The 18,029-nt window shown below is 41.2% G+C and overlaps 1 protein-coding gene across 2 annotated transcripts in view; it reads right to left on the bottom strand.

Annotated features, from left to right (window-relative positions):
- Positions 1-18,029, bottom strand: part of LOC122670962 (U2 small nuclear ribonucleoprotein A'-like) — a 79,043-nt gene that overhangs the window by 15,761 nt on the left and 45,253 nt on the right. The window contains exons 6-7 of one of the 2 annotated variants that reach the window (XM_043868018.1): positions 17,773-17,823; positions 17,275-17,468 (exon numbers count right to left, since the gene is read on the bottom strand). In XM_043868018.1, coding sequence (XP_043723953.1) covers positions 17,301-17,468; positions 17,773-17,823 — 219 coding nt within the window. In that variant the 3' untranslated portion in view covers positions 17,275-17,300. The remainder of the gene's footprint in view (positions 1-17,274; positions 17,469-17,772; positions 17,824-18,029) is intronic. The other variant, XM_043868019.1, reaches the window with a different exon arrangement.

Here is an 18,029-nt window from a genome sequence, read left to right as displayed (position 1 = left end):
TGGGAGTCATACTCAAAATCGGGAATGGATGGAGAAGATATAGGCGCTGCCCCAAGGGTACGCCTGTAATGCCCTTCGCCACATGGATGTGAATGAGATGAACCATGCTCTGATCTGGCTGGAGATGGACTGCTGTCTACATGAAAAGATGGGGCACGGAAATGCCCACTGACCCATCGTGTGTCTATCGCCAATACTCACCCACCAACAGAGCCGATAGGGCATCAATGTCCATAAGCTCACCGCCTACTAGTACCACTACCACGACCCCGGACGGGATCGCCACGCCGCTTTCTCGAGTAGGTCGAGGTGGACGATGTGGGCCGTGTGGCTGGTGTGGGGCCGGTGGGGGCACGGATTGCCTCTTGCTGCTCTTGTACCACAAACGGGACTCGAGTTCCCTCATATGCTTGACCACCATCACCATCATTACCTTCATCATCACCTCCATCATCACCATCTCCACCACCACCATCTCCACCATCACCATCTCCACCACCACCATCTCCACCAGATGACATAGACCAATCTTCATCCTCCTCATCAACACCACCAGTAGACTGGAACGGTATGGGTGACGCGTCCCGTGCATGTACCTCACCCTCTGCAGCCATGAAGTCATCCACATCAGCTTGTATGTGTTCAGCTATCATGGGGTCAAGTCTACCTCCAGGCTGATTTAACACTGGCTCACCTCTATCCCTCACCCAATCAACAATAGGATCTTCATCATCTGACTCCACCTGAAAAATGTCGGCGAGATCGATATTTTCCCTGATACCCTCTTGTCCCATGCGTATGTGTTGCATCTTCAACCTCAAATTATAATGCACATACACTAAGTCAGAGAGACGTTCAAAACCCAATCTATTTCTCCTCTTGGAGTGGATGAGAGAAAATGTACTCCAATTCCGTTCACAGCCAGATGCTGAACATGTCTGAGAAAGAACCTTGATTGCTATTTTTCTTAAATTGTTTGCCGAACCCCCATACAACACCCACCATTCAGCTGCATTACAACAAAAGAAACATGTCACCTTCATTTCAAAAGAATAAGATATTGAATTGAGTAATGACTAATGAAGTAATGACTAATGAGTACCGGCATCACCGCGTGTCCGGCCTTGCTGTGCAGCTTCGGTTCCAAAACTTCCCAATGCATCCCTAAAAGTCTTCAACTATAATCATTTGGAAAATATTTAAAATTAGTAATGACTCGTTATTATTTAGTATTGAATTGAGTAAGTCCAAATGAATTATAACTTCTAAGACTCACCTCATTGTTGCATATCACCTGTAATTTACTATTCGGCTCCAACTTGGCAACTACTTCTTTGACTGCGTCAATAAGACTATTATTCAACCCAAGCCTATGACTGTATTGGTACTTGGGGTTCAACTAATATGCTGAAATTGACATTACATATTCACTAGTTAGTAATATATCCTTCAAATTAACTTTAAAAGATGTAATTGCATAAAAAACAAAGAGTGTACACTCACCAGCCTTATGCAGTGGATGCATAAGTTGATTTTCCCAGCGCTCCTTGATAATTTTGAGAAAGTGTTTGCTACCTCGTGGATTTGCATTGTAAACACCTTCATTCATCAAGTCTATGGCAGCATATAGATGTGGCATGGTTGGTCCCTTGATAGCAGAATCAACTATATGCAAAACCTTGACCACTGGGTCCAGAAGTTGTACCACTTTATGCAACTTAGACCAAAAGTCATCTGATGAAATTGTAGCTTGTGCTTCCCTACCACCATGGGTATTGGACCCATTCCAGTTGAACCAGTCTTCAGAAGCAAACATTGATCTCAGTCCAAACTTCTTGGTTTCTATACTCTTGAGTGCAATGTAGTTGGTGGCGAATCTAGTTATGCCTGGCCTCACTAAGTCACCCCCACACTTCTCCCTCAAGAGGTTTAGTGCAAACCCATGGTTGTAGACAAAGTTGGTCATTTGCCTTGCCTTTTCCACGACATGTTGTACCAATTTGATATTTCCCATGTCCTTCAACATGAGGTCTATACAATGGGCAGCACATGGAGTCCAAAACAACCGGTACTTATTGTTTTGCATCAACCTCTCACCGGCACTCTTGTAGTTGCTTCCGTTGTCCGTTACAATTTGGACAACGTTCCCCACTCCTACATCTTATACCACTTCCTTCAGCAATTTGTAGATATACTTTGCATCCTTTTTCTCCTTGGATGCATCAACGAGACTTCTGAAAAGACTGTCCCTCCCATCACAATACACCATAAAGTTGATGATGGACTTTCTTGAGGACCATCCAACCATCACACATTATGATCACCCCATAGTTCTCCCACAGCCCTCTCATTTCATTGATGTAGTCTTCAAGCTCTCTCTTCTGTTGGGGCAAATACACATTCATAATCTCATATGGGGTGGGCCCCTTATATCCTGGGCCAGCCTCAAGAATGGAATCTATCATAGTCCGATAAAAGGGGCCTTGTCTTTGTTTCTTGGATGGTATGGTATAACATCCACTTAGCTATAGATTCCTTCACCATCCCCTTCAGATTTTTCCATGCTCCCTTGATTTTTGGTTGTTTGTTGCCTTTCTTTCTATAAACACCAGGTGCTTGGTGAATCTTGGGTCATCTTGTGGTGGTGGAGGCGGAGGGGGAGCTGCCCTCGCATACTCGTGATCTCCTAAAGGGATTAGGCAACCCACCTCCTCCACTTGTACCTGCTCCTCCACTACCACCTACTCTCTGTCTCTCGACTCTCTCCTGATCCTCATGATAACTGGCTCTGCTCATCATCTGTGCTCGTCTCCAATCCCTAGCCTCTTGCTCAGTCTCTATATCATCAGGAACATAGACATCATCACTGTCATCATCATCATCATCATCACGATGGCTTGATTGGCCTCCAGCTGTACACCTCACTGCTTCCTCAAGATCTACTTTTGCCTTCCCCCTCTGAGCCTTCCTCTTACTCCCTCCCTTCATGTAATCAATGACAGCCCTAGATACCTCCACAGGGACCATATGACATGCGACCACTTCAGGAGATATCCCAGCTAGATGTTGTTTGAGTCTAGTGGTACCACCTCCCAAAAACTGCATGTGACAATAGTTGCATTGGGATTTTCTTTTATCCCCATCAATTGGAGTGCCATGCAACCATGCAATGTCACCCCTAGTGCGCCTGGGTGTGCTCCCCTCCTCCTGGGTCTGGGCCGGCTGCCTCTTGCCCCTCTTGCCTCGCTCGCTGCTTTACCACGGTTCGTCATAATCGGACTAGTTTACTGTTGCATGAATAAAAGACAATTCATTAATAACTAAGCACATCAATTCTTTTAGTTTAAAATTTTAAATGTTTAAGAATTAAGATTTAAGAGCACTAACACAAGTATATAAGTATATAACTATTTAGTATTTTCCCCCTAAGTCCCCAACCCTCATATTTTTCTCATATTTAAAAACAATTTTTAAAAATATTTTTCAAATAAATATTGGCCTAGCACAACAAAATCGAAAAGATATGTAAATGGGCAGCAAATAAGAAGTATGTACAATTTACTTTTATATTTTTCAGTAATTTTAAAACAAAAACCTCATTTTATTTCTCATTTTTTGCTATTTTTTTGAATTTTTTAAATATTTTTTATAATTTTTAAAAATTAAAATAATTAATTATTGGCAGAAAAATATTTTTGACACTATGAGGCCATAGATCGGTCAATGGTGTGTAACATATATTTAATTCATCACCATACAATATACATAACCCCTATTATTTTTTGATTTTTGTTGTAAATAAATCCAAATTTTGAAGTAGAAAAATAAATAAATAATATATATACCAAAAAAAAATTTCGACACCGTGAAGTCGTAGATCGGCTTCCGGTGTCTAACATATATTTATTTCATCACAAACAAACATGTTGATCAAGCATTTCCCTAAAAAAAATCAATTTTGAGAATATGCTTTTTCCTGAAATAGTGGAAAGGCTTCACAGATGTGCTAAGAAGTTTGTTCTCCAAGTGATTCCGGTGTAGATGTGGCAAGGATTCAAGTGGGAAGTGGAAGATTGAAGAAGAAATAAGCAAAAACCTTCAAAAACCAAGCAAAAGAGGAAAAATGCTCTATTTCTCAGTCTCGGTCGAAAACATGGTATTTTATATAAAGCATTTTCTCGAGATTTTCGAAATCTCGCGAGATTTTGAAAATGTCTCGAAATATCTCGAAATCTCGAGAATTTCGATCGAAATTTAGTATTTTTTTTATTCGAGGGGTCATTTTGTTTCGAGGGGGTCGAAATTCTCGAAATCTCGATCGAGATTTTGAACTATGGTTCTAAGTACCCTTTTCTTCTTCTGCAAAGGGACCATTGAGCATATCCGATTGGAGTCTCGCCTGGATGCTAGATAATCTATCTTTGCAGTCCAAAACTTGCAAGGAGATGTCCCCAAAGATCAAGGTTTTACGTCTCGATTTCGCCCCTGGTTTCGCTAGGCCACAAAACCGAGTTCTGCCGAGATCTCGACGAGATCTCAGCGAGATGTATATTTTCCCATCTCAAATTGGTGGTGGGTTTCGGTGGTCATACGGCCAAGATAGGTCCTGAAACTTGACATCCACCCTATTTTAGGCCTTCTAAATATAATGGAAACATTAGTTTTTACAAATTCAAACCCAAAATGGTAATTTGACTTCGGAAAAAAAAAAAGCACCAAGAACCCTCACCTCCAAGTGTTTTTCCTTCACAGCAAAGCGAGAGAGGCAAGATTTCGAATTGAGGTCGAAACCTCGCCGAAAGGGTTCTCGACCAAGATAAGCGCTGAGATCTTGGCGAGATACCAAGATCTCAACCAAGATATTGTCATTTTTCTGTATCACCACTGGTCTCGTCTCGAGACTTGGCGAAACTGAGATATTTTCGAGATCTTGTACCATGCCATAGATGACTTTGTTCCAATCTTTAAGAACACATTTAACATTCCGCAATTTCTTGGCAAAGGAGATAAGAGGAGTTGCAAAGGCTTGAAGTGGTTTGTCCCAGGCTTCCTTCACAGTAGCAAGAAAATAGGGTGGGAGGACCACATATCAAAATATTTGAAGGGTTTGGGACCAAAAGAAATATAAGGCTGAATGAGTAACAGGAAGGGGCTGTGATCAGAGATACTTGGGAGGTCAAAAGATGCAAGTGAGGAGGGAAAGGAAGATAGCCAGGCTTCATTCACCAAAATTTTGTCACTCTTACAAACAATGCGACAGACCCCAGCTCTTATATTGTTGCAAATAAATGTAGGGCCTGTCCACCTGACGTCATCCATCCCAATATCCTCAATACAAGTATTAAAATCATCCACCAAATCCATATCCAATTGGTCACCACCGAGCTTCTCATGACCATTGTTAGAATATGAGAATAAGCATCTCGATATTAGTGCCAGACTAATCTAGTAGGGGGGAATTGGAGCTTTTGGTCTCTTTTGTATTTTTACCCTATTCTATTTATAATAGTGAAGAGGGGAGAATAATCTAACTGATTGTTCTCCCCAAAAGGATTACTGTTAGAGCAAAACACTAACCAAAACACGAAAAGAAACAAAAACAGAGCAACATGACAGAGAGATTTAATGTGGTTCACACACCAGTATGATGTGCTACATCCACGAGCGAAGGCAAAGCTGTTTCAGTATGAAAATCGGAGAAAATTACAATGGAGATCCCTCAAGAACACCCAAAATGGTGTTGCTGCTCTCTCCCTGAAACCCTAAAATGAATAAACCACAAATCTCACTCTTTACATTAAAGCAGGTAAAGAATATAAATACTCCTCCATCGGATCGGAGTGGGTCATTCTCCCAAACGGGTCCAAGAATTTGGGTCGCCACCAAAAATGTCGGAGCGGGTCATTCTTCCAAACGGGTCCAAGAATTCGAGACACACATATCAATTACAGTCTATCGTCTTTGTCACACCCCGGCCCGGTTGATAAGGGCCAAGTATGACTGGATGTGTCTTACATCCAACCAACCCGCCAGGATCGCAAGTGCTGTAGTCTATTAGCAATCTCATTCACAATAATCAGAATTAAATGCAGCGGAAGCAATATAATAAGACATAAGACAATATTTAAGGGAAAACTAGTGATAACAGTTTATATATTCATTCATGTACAACAGGGTTACAATGCTGGTTCACAAAAGATGTAACACTAACTCAAGAAGATTATATACAATAGGTACTACAAAAGTGATATAACAAAAAGGGCAGAAGAAGCCTGATCAGTTTGGGAGATCAGGAGAATGAGCAATCATCACAGGAGCACGAAGCATCGTGCTCCACCAGAACAGTAGTATCAACTCCACCGTCAACAGGAGAACCCTGAACAGAAGGAGTCCCCAAAGAAACACAAGCAGCAGCGACAGTAGTCTCATCTGTAAAATAGAGTGATCACGAGGGGTGACCTCTCCACTGAGCCCAATAAGGGAATGCATGCAAAACAAACACATTAAACATGATGCATGTTCTAGTCTAACATGCACCTATCATGGATACTAAGTCACATGAGGTTTAAGTACTACTGTGGTAGATGCTAACCTCGGTCCCGGAAAAACATAACCAGACGTCGGTCACCCGAGCGAAACCATTCTACCACGGTGAGGACCCACCAGGAAAGCATATCACCAGGCAGCTAACCCAACAGACCCCCAATGACCAACCCTACTGTTTGTTCCCACAGCGGAATACACACACTAACATGGGACAGTAAAGGGCACCCCGGCATACCCTTCGGCTGTACCACGGGTTGTCCAACACCTTACCCCCTGTTGGTAAGGGGCGTAGTACTGGGTTATGATATATCAGCCTAGCCCAGTGCAATCTATGCATGAAGAACATGTATGAATTGCTGAGTTGTAAGAATAAACAATACTTTCATCAATTGAATCGTAACAAAAAAATATCAATGCAAATGCAAATGCCAATGCAGCCTAGAATCATATGCATACTAATGCAAAGAAACAAGCTAACAAACTACATGATCAGAGTATTGTTTATGAAACATGATATGGCACACAGAATAAACAATAATTAAATAATAAACACTCATAAAATAAGTCAAAATTCCCTTACCTGTAGTGTTAGGCTAGCCTAGGCAATAAGATCCCAGCAGACTAGACAACAACAGAGATAGTCCTCGAACAGAAGGAAAACAGCAAGCATTAGGGTCTGGTATAGGTCTAGGACAGTACCCTACCATTGGAGGGCAAAATGGGCATAAAAAAAAAAGAATTGGATTTAGGGGCAGAATTGGGGTTTTTGGCTCAGGTGCTCTGATCTTCACATACATGCCACCAATTTCATGTTTCAGAGCCAATTCAAGGTGGGTCAGTCCTCTTGTTTGTTGAATTTCAAAATTACTTATTAATGGCTGGAATGAGTTTAAGAACTATTTAGAGATAAGAGGATTGAGAGGAAGAAGAAGAGAACAGCAGGATTCATGGCTTACCTATGTGTGCAGCAGTAAAGATGGAAGATGCAGTCTTAAATTCCTGCTCCAAGGTCTCTAATGGAGATTCCCAAATCAGCAAAACCAGGTGGAGAAGTAAAGCCGTAAGGTACGGCTCCTTCCCTTCTTCTTCTCCTTTCTTTTCTTTCTTCTATTTTTCTTCTCTAAGGCAGATTCGTTTCTCTTAGCTTAGGAATGAATGACTAGTAAAGATGGGCAGTATATATATAACTTAAGAACTAAGGGGCATTTTGGTCTTTTGGGCATAAATTAGATTTAAACTAATTTCTAAAACAGTTTATAACCTGAATTTTGTATTTATTGGTTTATTCTAACGATAAAGTGATGCCGGGCGACATTTGAGGTCATCCGAACACGGGCAATTACTGGGAATTGGATTCTCTTCTGGGGATGTGGGTCCCACAGGTGGAAATGACCATTCTGCCCCTATAAACTCTAATTGGTTGTACAATCGGCATATAAATACACATATAAATTCATACTTACAATGAGTTAGTTAAGGGAAAGGTTCTGCAAGCCCTCCAGGTAGCAGATCTGATACAGGTAACTTAGATGCGAGACCCCGCTAGGGTCCTCTGACTCTGGAATGGCTGGTTGAGAAGAAGACTCCCCGGAATCCTCCATAGGTGTGTCAGTGGTTTGATCTAATACCTCGACCGATGCAGCCCACAACATCGAAGCAAACATCGACACAGAACTGGAACCTGAAATCACACAAGTTCTGAAAATTTAAATTTATTGCGGATTTTACAGTCTCCCTCTTCTTCCTTCTTCTAATCTGTTATTGTTTACACGGTATCAGAGCTTGGCTCTTAGGAATCAATTTAATTTCCTAGGACCTACTTTATCTCTCTCGGTTCTCTTTGGAGTGGCGGTCTGAAGTTTTTCCAGGTTTGAAGTTTTTTGAGGGTTTGGTTAGAAGGGGCTGCAGCACCCTAGGCTGCGATTTTTGGAGGATGTTTGAGACTAGTTCATGAAGATATACGAAGAACTAGGTCTCGTTTTTGTGGTTTGTATCCATTCAGGGCTAGTAGTTGCGGTTGATTGAAAGGAGATTCAATTTCAGGTTTCGGTTTTTGGCAGATTTGTTCGAATTTTTTTTTTCCCTGGATCGATTGTGGTTGAAGCTCAATTTTTGGCTTGTTGAAGATCTGATTTGCAATCAGTATTTTTTTCATGTTGGAGGGGCATTATTTGAAGCTGCAATTTTCTTTTATTTGATCAAGATGGGTGACACAACTAGAGATTCGATGGAGGTTGTCGCAGAGGTTATCTCAGGGTCTTTCAAGTCTATCACAGAGAAGAAATTGGAGGGTGTTAGTAATTTCAAGCAATGGAAGAAAATTGTCTAGGTGGTTTTAACCGGTCGTAGTCAACAAAATCATCTTACCAAGGCCAAACCAAATGATAATGAAGCATGGGAAATTGTAGATGCATGTATTCTGGGACAGATGCTGAACAGTATGGCTTCCCAGATCGTTGACTACGTGACTCACATAGATACTGTAAAGGAGTTATGGGATTATTTGCATATTCTATGTTCTGGATAGAATAATTTGTCTCGTATATATGAACTATCACAGGAGTTCTATCGTGAAGACAGGAAGGGTTGTCCATTGACCCAATATTTTGCTGACTATAAGAGGATGTTTGAAGAATTAAATGCACTGCTGCCTATTAGTTCTGATGTGAAACAAATGCAGGAACAGAGGGAACAACTCGCAGTTATGGGGTTTTTAGGAGGTCTGAGTCTAAAATATGAGTCAGTATGCTCTACCATTCTTAGAGGTGATAGAGTTGCCTCCCTTACTGAAACTTTCTCTCGTGTTCTTCGTGTTTCTCACGATAATTCCCATGAAGCAACACCTATCAATGGTGAGAGTTCAGCACTAGTTGCATCTAGCAAGGGAAGAGGCAATAGTGGACGTGGTGGTGGAAGAGGCAACAGTGGTGGTACTGGTGGTGGTAATAGTGGTGAAAATTCTGGTCCTATCAAGACCAGTAATCATTGTGGTCGACCAGGACATATCCAGCGCTTTTGTTGGAAGCTTCATGGAAAACCACCACAACAACAATATCCCAATTCAGCGACTAATACCAAGTTTTCTGCTCCATCTTCTGAGGGTAAGGTGGTGAGATTATCAGATGAGAATTATGCTTGGTTCACCCAGTTTCAGATATCTAAGCCAAGGTTCGAAAACTCCGGTCTCAGTGCCAACTCGGACCCTTGAAAAACCGAATCAGGCCGAGATCTTGCCAAGTTGGTGCATTTTTTTTTCCCAGACTCGAAGCCTCATCTCGATGGGTTTTAGACCTAGTTTGGGTTTGAAACTTGGTATTCAACCTATTTTAGGCTATTTAAACACAATGGCACTATCAGATTTTGCAAAAACAAAGTCCAAATAGGAGTTTCACTTAGTGGGAAAGCAGGACAGACTCTTATGCTAGAAACCAGGACAGACACAGGACAAACACACTTATTTATGCCTAATATCAGTTAAGTAAATGTTTGTGTATTACATTTAAGATATTATTCTCAAATAAGCAAATACCCTCCTATTTGAATGCAATAAAAATAGTTAAAAAAATCAAATTCCAAAAGGAAAAAAGTCAACTCCCCAGTTCAAGAACAAAAACTGGATTTTCGGCGGTAGGTGCAATTTTCAACTTTCTAATGCTGGGGTTTTTCTCAAATCTAAAAATTCCATAAATCTTAATATGGTAAAACATTGCAAAAAACCAAAAGTGCGGTAAAATATTCATTTGTTTTGATGTCCAAAAATATATTTTCATTCAGAACGATTTTGACAGCATTCGCGCACACCGAATTAAGTTTGACCGGTACATAACTCCTTCAATATAAACAGATTTAAGCAATCTTGGACTTGTTGGAAAGCTTTGTGCGAATGCTGTCTAAACCGCTCTGAATGAAAATAGTTTTTTGGATATCAAAACAAATGAATATTTTACCGCACTTTTGATTTTTAACAATGTTTTACCATAATAAGATTTATGGAATTTTTAGATTTGAGAAAAACCCCAGCATTAGAAAGTTGAAAATTGCACCTACTGTCGAAAATCCAATTTTTGTTCTTGAACTGGGGGGTGACTTTTTTTTCTTTTGGAATTTAATTTTTTAACTATTTTTATTGGATTCAAATAGGACGGTATTTGCTTATTTATGAATAATATCTTAAGTAAATGAAGACATTTACTTAATCTCGGCGAGATATTGACATTTTGAGACTCGTAAGCAGTCTCGTCTCGGGATTTTGAAAAACCGAAAACTCGGCGAGATCTCGCGAGTTCTTGAACTATGATCTCAGCCTTCTACGGCTTCCTCCACTGCTACTTTTGCCCAGACAGATAATACCACTGCGTGTTTCTCATCTTCTCACCCTTGGATCATTAATTCGGGTGCATCTGATCATATGTCTGGTGTGTCAAGTAATTTTTCTTCCTTCCAGTCTACCGAATCTAGCGTTACATTGGCTGATGGTTCCTTTGCCAAAGTCACTGGAACTGGCAGTGTTTTCCCTACTAAATCTTTGTCTCTGTCTTTTGTCATTCATTTACTTGACTTCCCTTGTAACTTGCTCTCTGTTAGTGGACTTACTAAAGCCTATAATTGTTTTGTGGCATTCTTCCCTTCTTGTGTTTTTCAGGATCTTACAACGAAGAAGATGTTTGGTAGGGGACTTAAGAAAGGGGGGTTGTATCTTCTTGATGACTCTCCTTCAGTTGCACGCTCCAGTATTCTAACTCCACACTAAGTTCATTGTCGGTTGGGTCATGCATCGTTGCAGAGCCTCCAGAAGTTAGCTCTAGAGTGTGAGTCATGTCAGTTTGGAAAGCTCCACCAAGTGAGTTATTCCCTCAGAGCCAATAAACGGTCTATGAACCCTTTTTCTTTAGTGCATTCTGATGTATGGGGGCCTTGTCCTGTTACTTCCAAGTTGAGATTTAAATATTTTGTTACCTTTGTTGTTGACTATTCTAGAGTCTCATGGATTTATCTAATGAAGTATCGTTTTGCGTTATTTGCCATTTTTCGTACCTTCGTTAATGAAATTCAGACTCAATTCAATGCCAATATTCGTGTTTTGCGTAGTGATAATGCACTTGAATATTTTTCAGCACCTTTTAACTCCTTTATGGCTGACGGTGGTATGTTATACTAGTCTTCCTGTTCAGCCACCCCCCAACAAAATGGTGTAGCTGAACGGAAGAATAGCCATCTAATGGAGGTGACTCGTTCCATTCTTCTTGAAATGAAAGTGCCAAAAATATTTTGGGTTGATGCTGTTTTGACTACCTGTTTTCTTATAAATCGTATGTCGTTTTCTATGTTACAAGGGGGGATTCCTCATTCTCTTTTATTTCCGACTGAACCATTTTTTGTTTTACCACCTCGTATTTTTGGTAGTGTTTGTTTTGTTTGTGATCATCATCCAGGGCTGTCCAAGTTAGATCCCAAAGCCATTAAGTATATTTTCTTGGGATATTCCCGGACCCAAAAAGGTTATCGATGTTATTCATCCATTTTTCAAAAATATTTTGTCACTGCCGATGTTTCCTTTTTTGAGTCCTCCTATAGTGATGACTCTCTTGTTCTCTCTGAATTGGACGATGATATTCCTTTGTATGTGGTTCAGCGATCTATCTCACAGGTTCCAAAGGCTGCAGTTCCACCTCCACCTGTTCGGTTCATTTTTGTTCGTTGTCCTCGTGATGATCCAGCATCCCCGGCCTCTACTGCTCCTCCAGCGTCTACTTTGTCTACAGATCCAGCTCCTCGGTTAAGTGTTCCTCCTTCTGATCTGGATATTCCTATTGCTCTTCGTAAGGGTGTTCCTAGTCGTACTCATAGTTGTCATGGCGTCATATCGCTGGAGAAGTGGGCATATCGACCATCAATATGGATGATGTAAGAATATCGACCGATATGGCCTCCATGTCGTCGCCATGGGGCCGCCATGGACGCCATACCACGACATATGGCCGTATCGGGCGACAAGGTTGTTTCAAATTATAAAACTTAATTTTTTAACAATAATTTCTTTAACCATTTTTTATTTTAATGCTTTTTCCTTAACATAAAAAAAATTAAAAAAACATCAAACAAAAATCACTAATACACAATCACATATTCACATCAGCAATTTGTTTTTAATTTAGATGGGTTGTTTATTAGCTTTATTCACACAATATAAATTACGTTCTTCTAATTGTTTTTTGTGTTTTGTTACTTTTGTAGTCACTTTCATATGAATCATATCTCAACTCTCATGATTTTTCAACTTTATTATCAGCAAGACTATTGCTATCAATTATTTGATAATCCATGATTTCATATACACTAATGGATATTACACTTTCATGAATTAACCATAGTAGACTAGTAGTACACTTTCATGTTAATTTTTTATGTTATAGGGTATATACTATAGCATACTAAATGACATTAAAAATAGAGAAAATAAAAAATAAAACATGGTCGATATGATCGCCATGGCGGGCGACATGTCGATATGTCAGCATGACACCCCTCAACCGAATTGGATCGCCGTGACGACGTGACAACTATGGTCGTACTAAACATCCTTTGTCTCATTTTGTCTCTTATGCTGATTTGTCTGCTAACTTCTCTTCTTGTCTGTCTACTATTGAGTCTTATCCTACCCTTAAGTCTCTTTCAGAGGAATTGTCCCATTCTGGCTGGAGGACAACTATGGAGGAAAAATTGTCTGCTCTGGCTAAAAATCATACTTGGGATTTAGTGCCTTTACCTGCTGGTGCAAAGGCCGTTGGTTGTAAGTGGGTGTATGTTGTGAAGGTGAATCCAGATGGCTCCTTGGCCCGTTTGAAGGCAAGATTGGTCGTAGAGGGTTATACCTAGGTCTATGGGGTTGATTATTTTGATACCTTTTCCCCGATTGCCAAGCTTGCATCTATTCGTCTCTTGATCTCTATTGCAGCTTCTCATTACTGGCCTCTTTTTCAGTAGGATGTGAAGAGTATGTTTCTTCATGGTGATCTCCATGAGCAGGTTTATATGGAGCAACCTCCTGGGTTTGTTGCTCAGGGGGAGTCTGTTCTGGTTTGCAAACTCAGAAAGCCGTTGTATGGTTTGAAGCAAACTCCTAGAGCCTAGTTTGGGAGATTTTCTGATGTGGTTTTGGAGTTTGGGTTGACTCGGAGTGGTAGTAATCATTTGGTGTTCTACTAGCATAGCAAGGCTGGCAGATTATTTTTGGTGGTATATGTAGATGATATCGTCATCACCGATGATGATATTGAAGGTATTAAGCAGTTGAAAGTACATTTATAGCATAAATTTCAAACCAAAGATCTTGGCAAGTTGAAGTATTTCCTTGGGGTCGAGGTTGCTTAGTCTAGCAAATCTCTCTCCCAAAGAAAGTATGTCCTTGACCTGCTTGCAGAAACAGGTATGCTTGGGTCTAAACCTTTAGATACTCCAACGGACCCAAATTTGAAGTTGAAAGGTGACAGTGATGATGTTCTTGATGACCCAGAAAAATATCGAAGACTTGTTGGTAAATTGAATTATCTCACTGTGATTCGACCAGATATTGCCTTTCCAATCAGTGTAGTGAGTCAGTTTTTGTCCTTTCCAAGGACGTCACATTGGGATGCGGTGATTCGGATCTTGAGGAACCTCAAGAAGGCTCCAGGCCATGGTCTACTTTACACTGATCCAGGCCATGGTCTACTCTACATTGATCATGGCCATGGACGGATTGAGGGGTTTTGTGATACTGATAAGGCAAGGTCTCCCGTGGATAGGAGGTCTACTACTGGGTATTTTGTCTTTGTGGGAGGAAACTTGGTGTCCTAGAAGAGCAAGAAACAGCCAGTAGTGACCTAGTGCAGAGTCAAAATATCGGGTTATGGCTCAGATTACTTCTGACTTGATGTGGATGAAACAATTATTGGTTGAGTTGAAGTTTGAAGACAAGTCGCCTATACAGTTGTGGTGTGATAATCAAGCTGCTATCCACATTGCTTCCAACCTTGTGTTCCATAAAAGGACAAAACACATAGAGGTTAACAGTCACTTTGTTCAAGAAAAGTTATAAGGACTTATTGCTCCACAACATGTTCGTATAGGGGAGCAACTTCTTGATGTTTTTACTAAGTCTTTGGGGAGTGTGAGAATTGATTATATTTGTAACAAGCAGGGCATTTTGGGGCTTTTGGCCTCTTTTATACTTTTACCCTATTCTATTTATAATAGTAAAGAGAGAAGAATAATCTAATTGATTGTTCTCCCCAAAAGGATTACAGTGTATCGTCCCCCTCTTCTTCCCTCTCTTCTTCCTTCTTTCTCTTTTCTTCTTCTAACCCTGTTGTTGTTTACAACCATAGTGAACCACGTTGAAGTCACCTCCTAGTCCCCAAGGAGAAGACCCAACTTGACCAGCAAAGAGACGACGGTCGTCCCAAAAAGAAGCTCTATAGAGAGGGCTATTCAAGGCATAAACTGCAGAGAAGGGGAAGCGGGAGTTTTGAATGGGATTGGAAATTTTAAGGCGAATGGCCTGAGAGGAGGAAGAGAGAAGAGAGATGCTGAGTTTGGAGGGATCTCAAAGGATCCAGATGCGCCCATTTGGGTGGTGGGGATAGTTAGAAAGAAGGGACCAGCCAGGGGATATGGAAGAAGAAACTCGGGCAGCATTGGGCTCTTTGATGTGGGTTTCAATGAGGCAGCAGAAGGAAGAGCGGATTTGCTTAATACGAGATCAAACAGCAGCACGTTTCGAGGGGGAGTTAAGATCTTGAGTGTTCCAAAAGATTCCTTAATTTATTGAAAGGAATGGGGGGATGCAACACTGTCCCTTGGGAAAGGGAACCCCGACGGAAAGATCGAGATTGGGATAAGCTCCGATGGCGCCTGAAGTAGGAGCGCATGTGATACTGGTTCGAAGGAGCAGAAGAAGCAGTAGCAATGGGGGGAGAAGGTGAGAGAGCCAAAGAAATTTTGATTTGAGGAGAAGAGATGTCGGGTAGAGAGGGGGGCAAAGCATTCAGGTTTGAAGTGGTGGGTCGGGATGGTGAGACCTGATCCGATAGGGAAGTAGGGGGTCAGAGGAAAAGGTTGGGTTAGGCCCTAGAGTAAAGGGGTCACAAGGATTGGGGACCACATTGTTAAAAACTGGATAAGCTAAGGTGGTCAGGGTCATCGAGAGATGTGAGGTGGAGATGGTGGGGTCCAAAGGGACAAAGGGGTTAGAAATAGGAAGAGAATCAACAGATAGCAAAGGGGGGTTCGAGGATTTCGAAAGAGTAGCATCGTCAGAGAGGGAACAAGGAAGAAGGCAAGAGACTTGCAAAGGGTTCGAAAGCTGATTTGGGGTCAACAACTGCGCAGGAGGCGATCGAGAACCAGATCTTGCAGGGTCATCAGCCAGAGGAGCAAAGGGGGAGCAACCAGTCACATCTTCAGGAGCTGGGGAACCATCAAGAGTTGTGTCTGGCTCTGCAAAAGTGTCAGAAGCCAGAACTGCAAATAGGTTGCAACCGGCGGTCACAGTAGAGTGACGGAACAGCAGTAGGTCCTTACAACCAGACACGAATGGTGGTGCTTCTGATTACGGCAATGCCTGTTCAAAGCTCTTCCTTTGACAGGCGAAGGAATCCGGTGAGAAGGATCTCTAGTTCTACTTCCACTATCGCTATCGCAGGCGACTTCTTCAGGTTCAGGCATTTTGTCTGGAGATTTTGAGACAACCTTTTGAAAGCAGGGCTGAGAGTTGTGACCAAACTTATTGCAGACAAGGCAATGGGGAGGATGCCAGTTGTAGCTGATTTTTTGTTCAAAAGAAAAGTCACCATCATTCACCATGATGAATGAAGGAAGAGAATCGTTTGCAGAGACATCTATACAGATTCTGGCGTAAGCAAGTCGATCTTTTATCATGGTTTTGACATCAGAGAAGAGTGGAGTACACACAACAGAACTGACGTGCTGAGACCCTCTGTGCACCAGAATTGGAGAGGAAGCCCAGGGAGATAAATCCAAATGGGGATTGTGGACAAATCAACGTTCCAAAGCTGAAGTTGTCAGTGCCACTGCCTGAGGAAGATAGGTTTCTTCCCAACCTATCAGGGACCTCCTTCGAGTGTGCGAATCTTGTCAAGTTCATCAGAAAATTTAAAGATAAAAAAACCGTTGTCCATTAGAAAAACCTCAAGGCTTCCCTGGACTCTCCACTGCTTTGAGAGAGAGAAAGCTTGATGATGTGGAAAGGAGGCCTAGACCCCAGAAAATGTCCAACAAAACAGTTGCCCCATAACTTAACTTCATCATCAAGTAAGCCGGGCGGACAAAGATCAAATTTCGTGTTGCCTTCAACAGAAGGAGCAATGAAGCGGAGGGAGAGACCTTCACGGGAACAAACAAGGGCAGGACCAAATACGGAACTCCACGGAGGTGGGGGAGGAGGAGTAGGCGAGGAGGAATCAGGTCCAGGGGAGGAAGAAGGAGGCATCTCGGGTCAGCGACGAGGATTGACTGACAGGAGCCAGAGAGAGTTGATGGACTTGGGCAATTATTTGGATCAAAATTACAAATACTATGTCCAAAACTTGAAGAGAAGCCAGCACACACCCTATCCAAACCTCTACATTCTAACATCACGTACTAAACCTTAATTCATAAGAAAAAACCAACACTATGAACTGTCATCGAAGCACAAAATGTGAGAAGAACAGAATGGATTTCACAAACCATAAGACAAGACAATACATACTTGCTCAACTGGTAGGATTGTTATTGGCCTGTTGGTCCGGAGTGTCTTGTTCCTTGTTAGCTTCATTTTGAGTGTCCACTTCCATGTTGTCCTCTTTGGGATCAACATCATCTGTCACTGTATCACCATCTGGAATCTTCAGATCTGCAGGGAGCTGGCCTGCCTTCAATGCCTGCTCATGCCAAATTATCATTGAAACCATAAAAGTCAACACGGCACACAAACAGTGAAGAAAAGCTACAGTCAAAAATCAAGAATGACTTCCACTTTTTCATCTTTATGAAGAAAATTCAAATAAAATAAATTATATTAAAAAGGGAAGGAGGAAGGGCAAGGTGCCCTTCCAAAACATGTACAAGTAAATCAAAAGCAACAGAAGAAACAGGACTCGATATTTTAATAAGTAAAAGCAGAAAGGATGGCCAAAAGATGATTATCATTGCATAGAAACTATCTGAGCTTCAAAAGGATAATACCTTTTCAAGTCTTGCAACCTCTTCCAGAGTCTGAGAATTCACTATTGCAGCCTGCAATAATAGAGTGAAGTATAATTAACTGTAAACAAGTAGACCTCTAAAAAGTTATTGAAAGCAAGATTTTGGAGAGCCAACACGAAACATATATTGAGTTTAATAACATATATACATATATATTAAAAATAGAATTGAAGTTGGACTAGGGAATAAAAACAATTTAATATCTTAAAAGCTTAGTGGACTTAATTAAACAATTT

This window comes from Telopea speciosissima, chromosome 8, assembly GCF_018873765.1.
Source record: "Telopea speciosissima isolate NSW1024214 ecotype Mountain lineage chromosome 8, Tspe_v1, whole genome shotgun sequence".
Classification (NCBI taxonomy): domain Eukaryota; kingdom Viridiplantae; phylum Streptophyta; class Magnoliopsida; order Proteales; family Proteaceae; genus Telopea; species Telopea speciosissima.
Note: the sequence above shows the minus strand (reverse complement) of the source record. Positions and strands in the feature narration are given on the sequence as shown.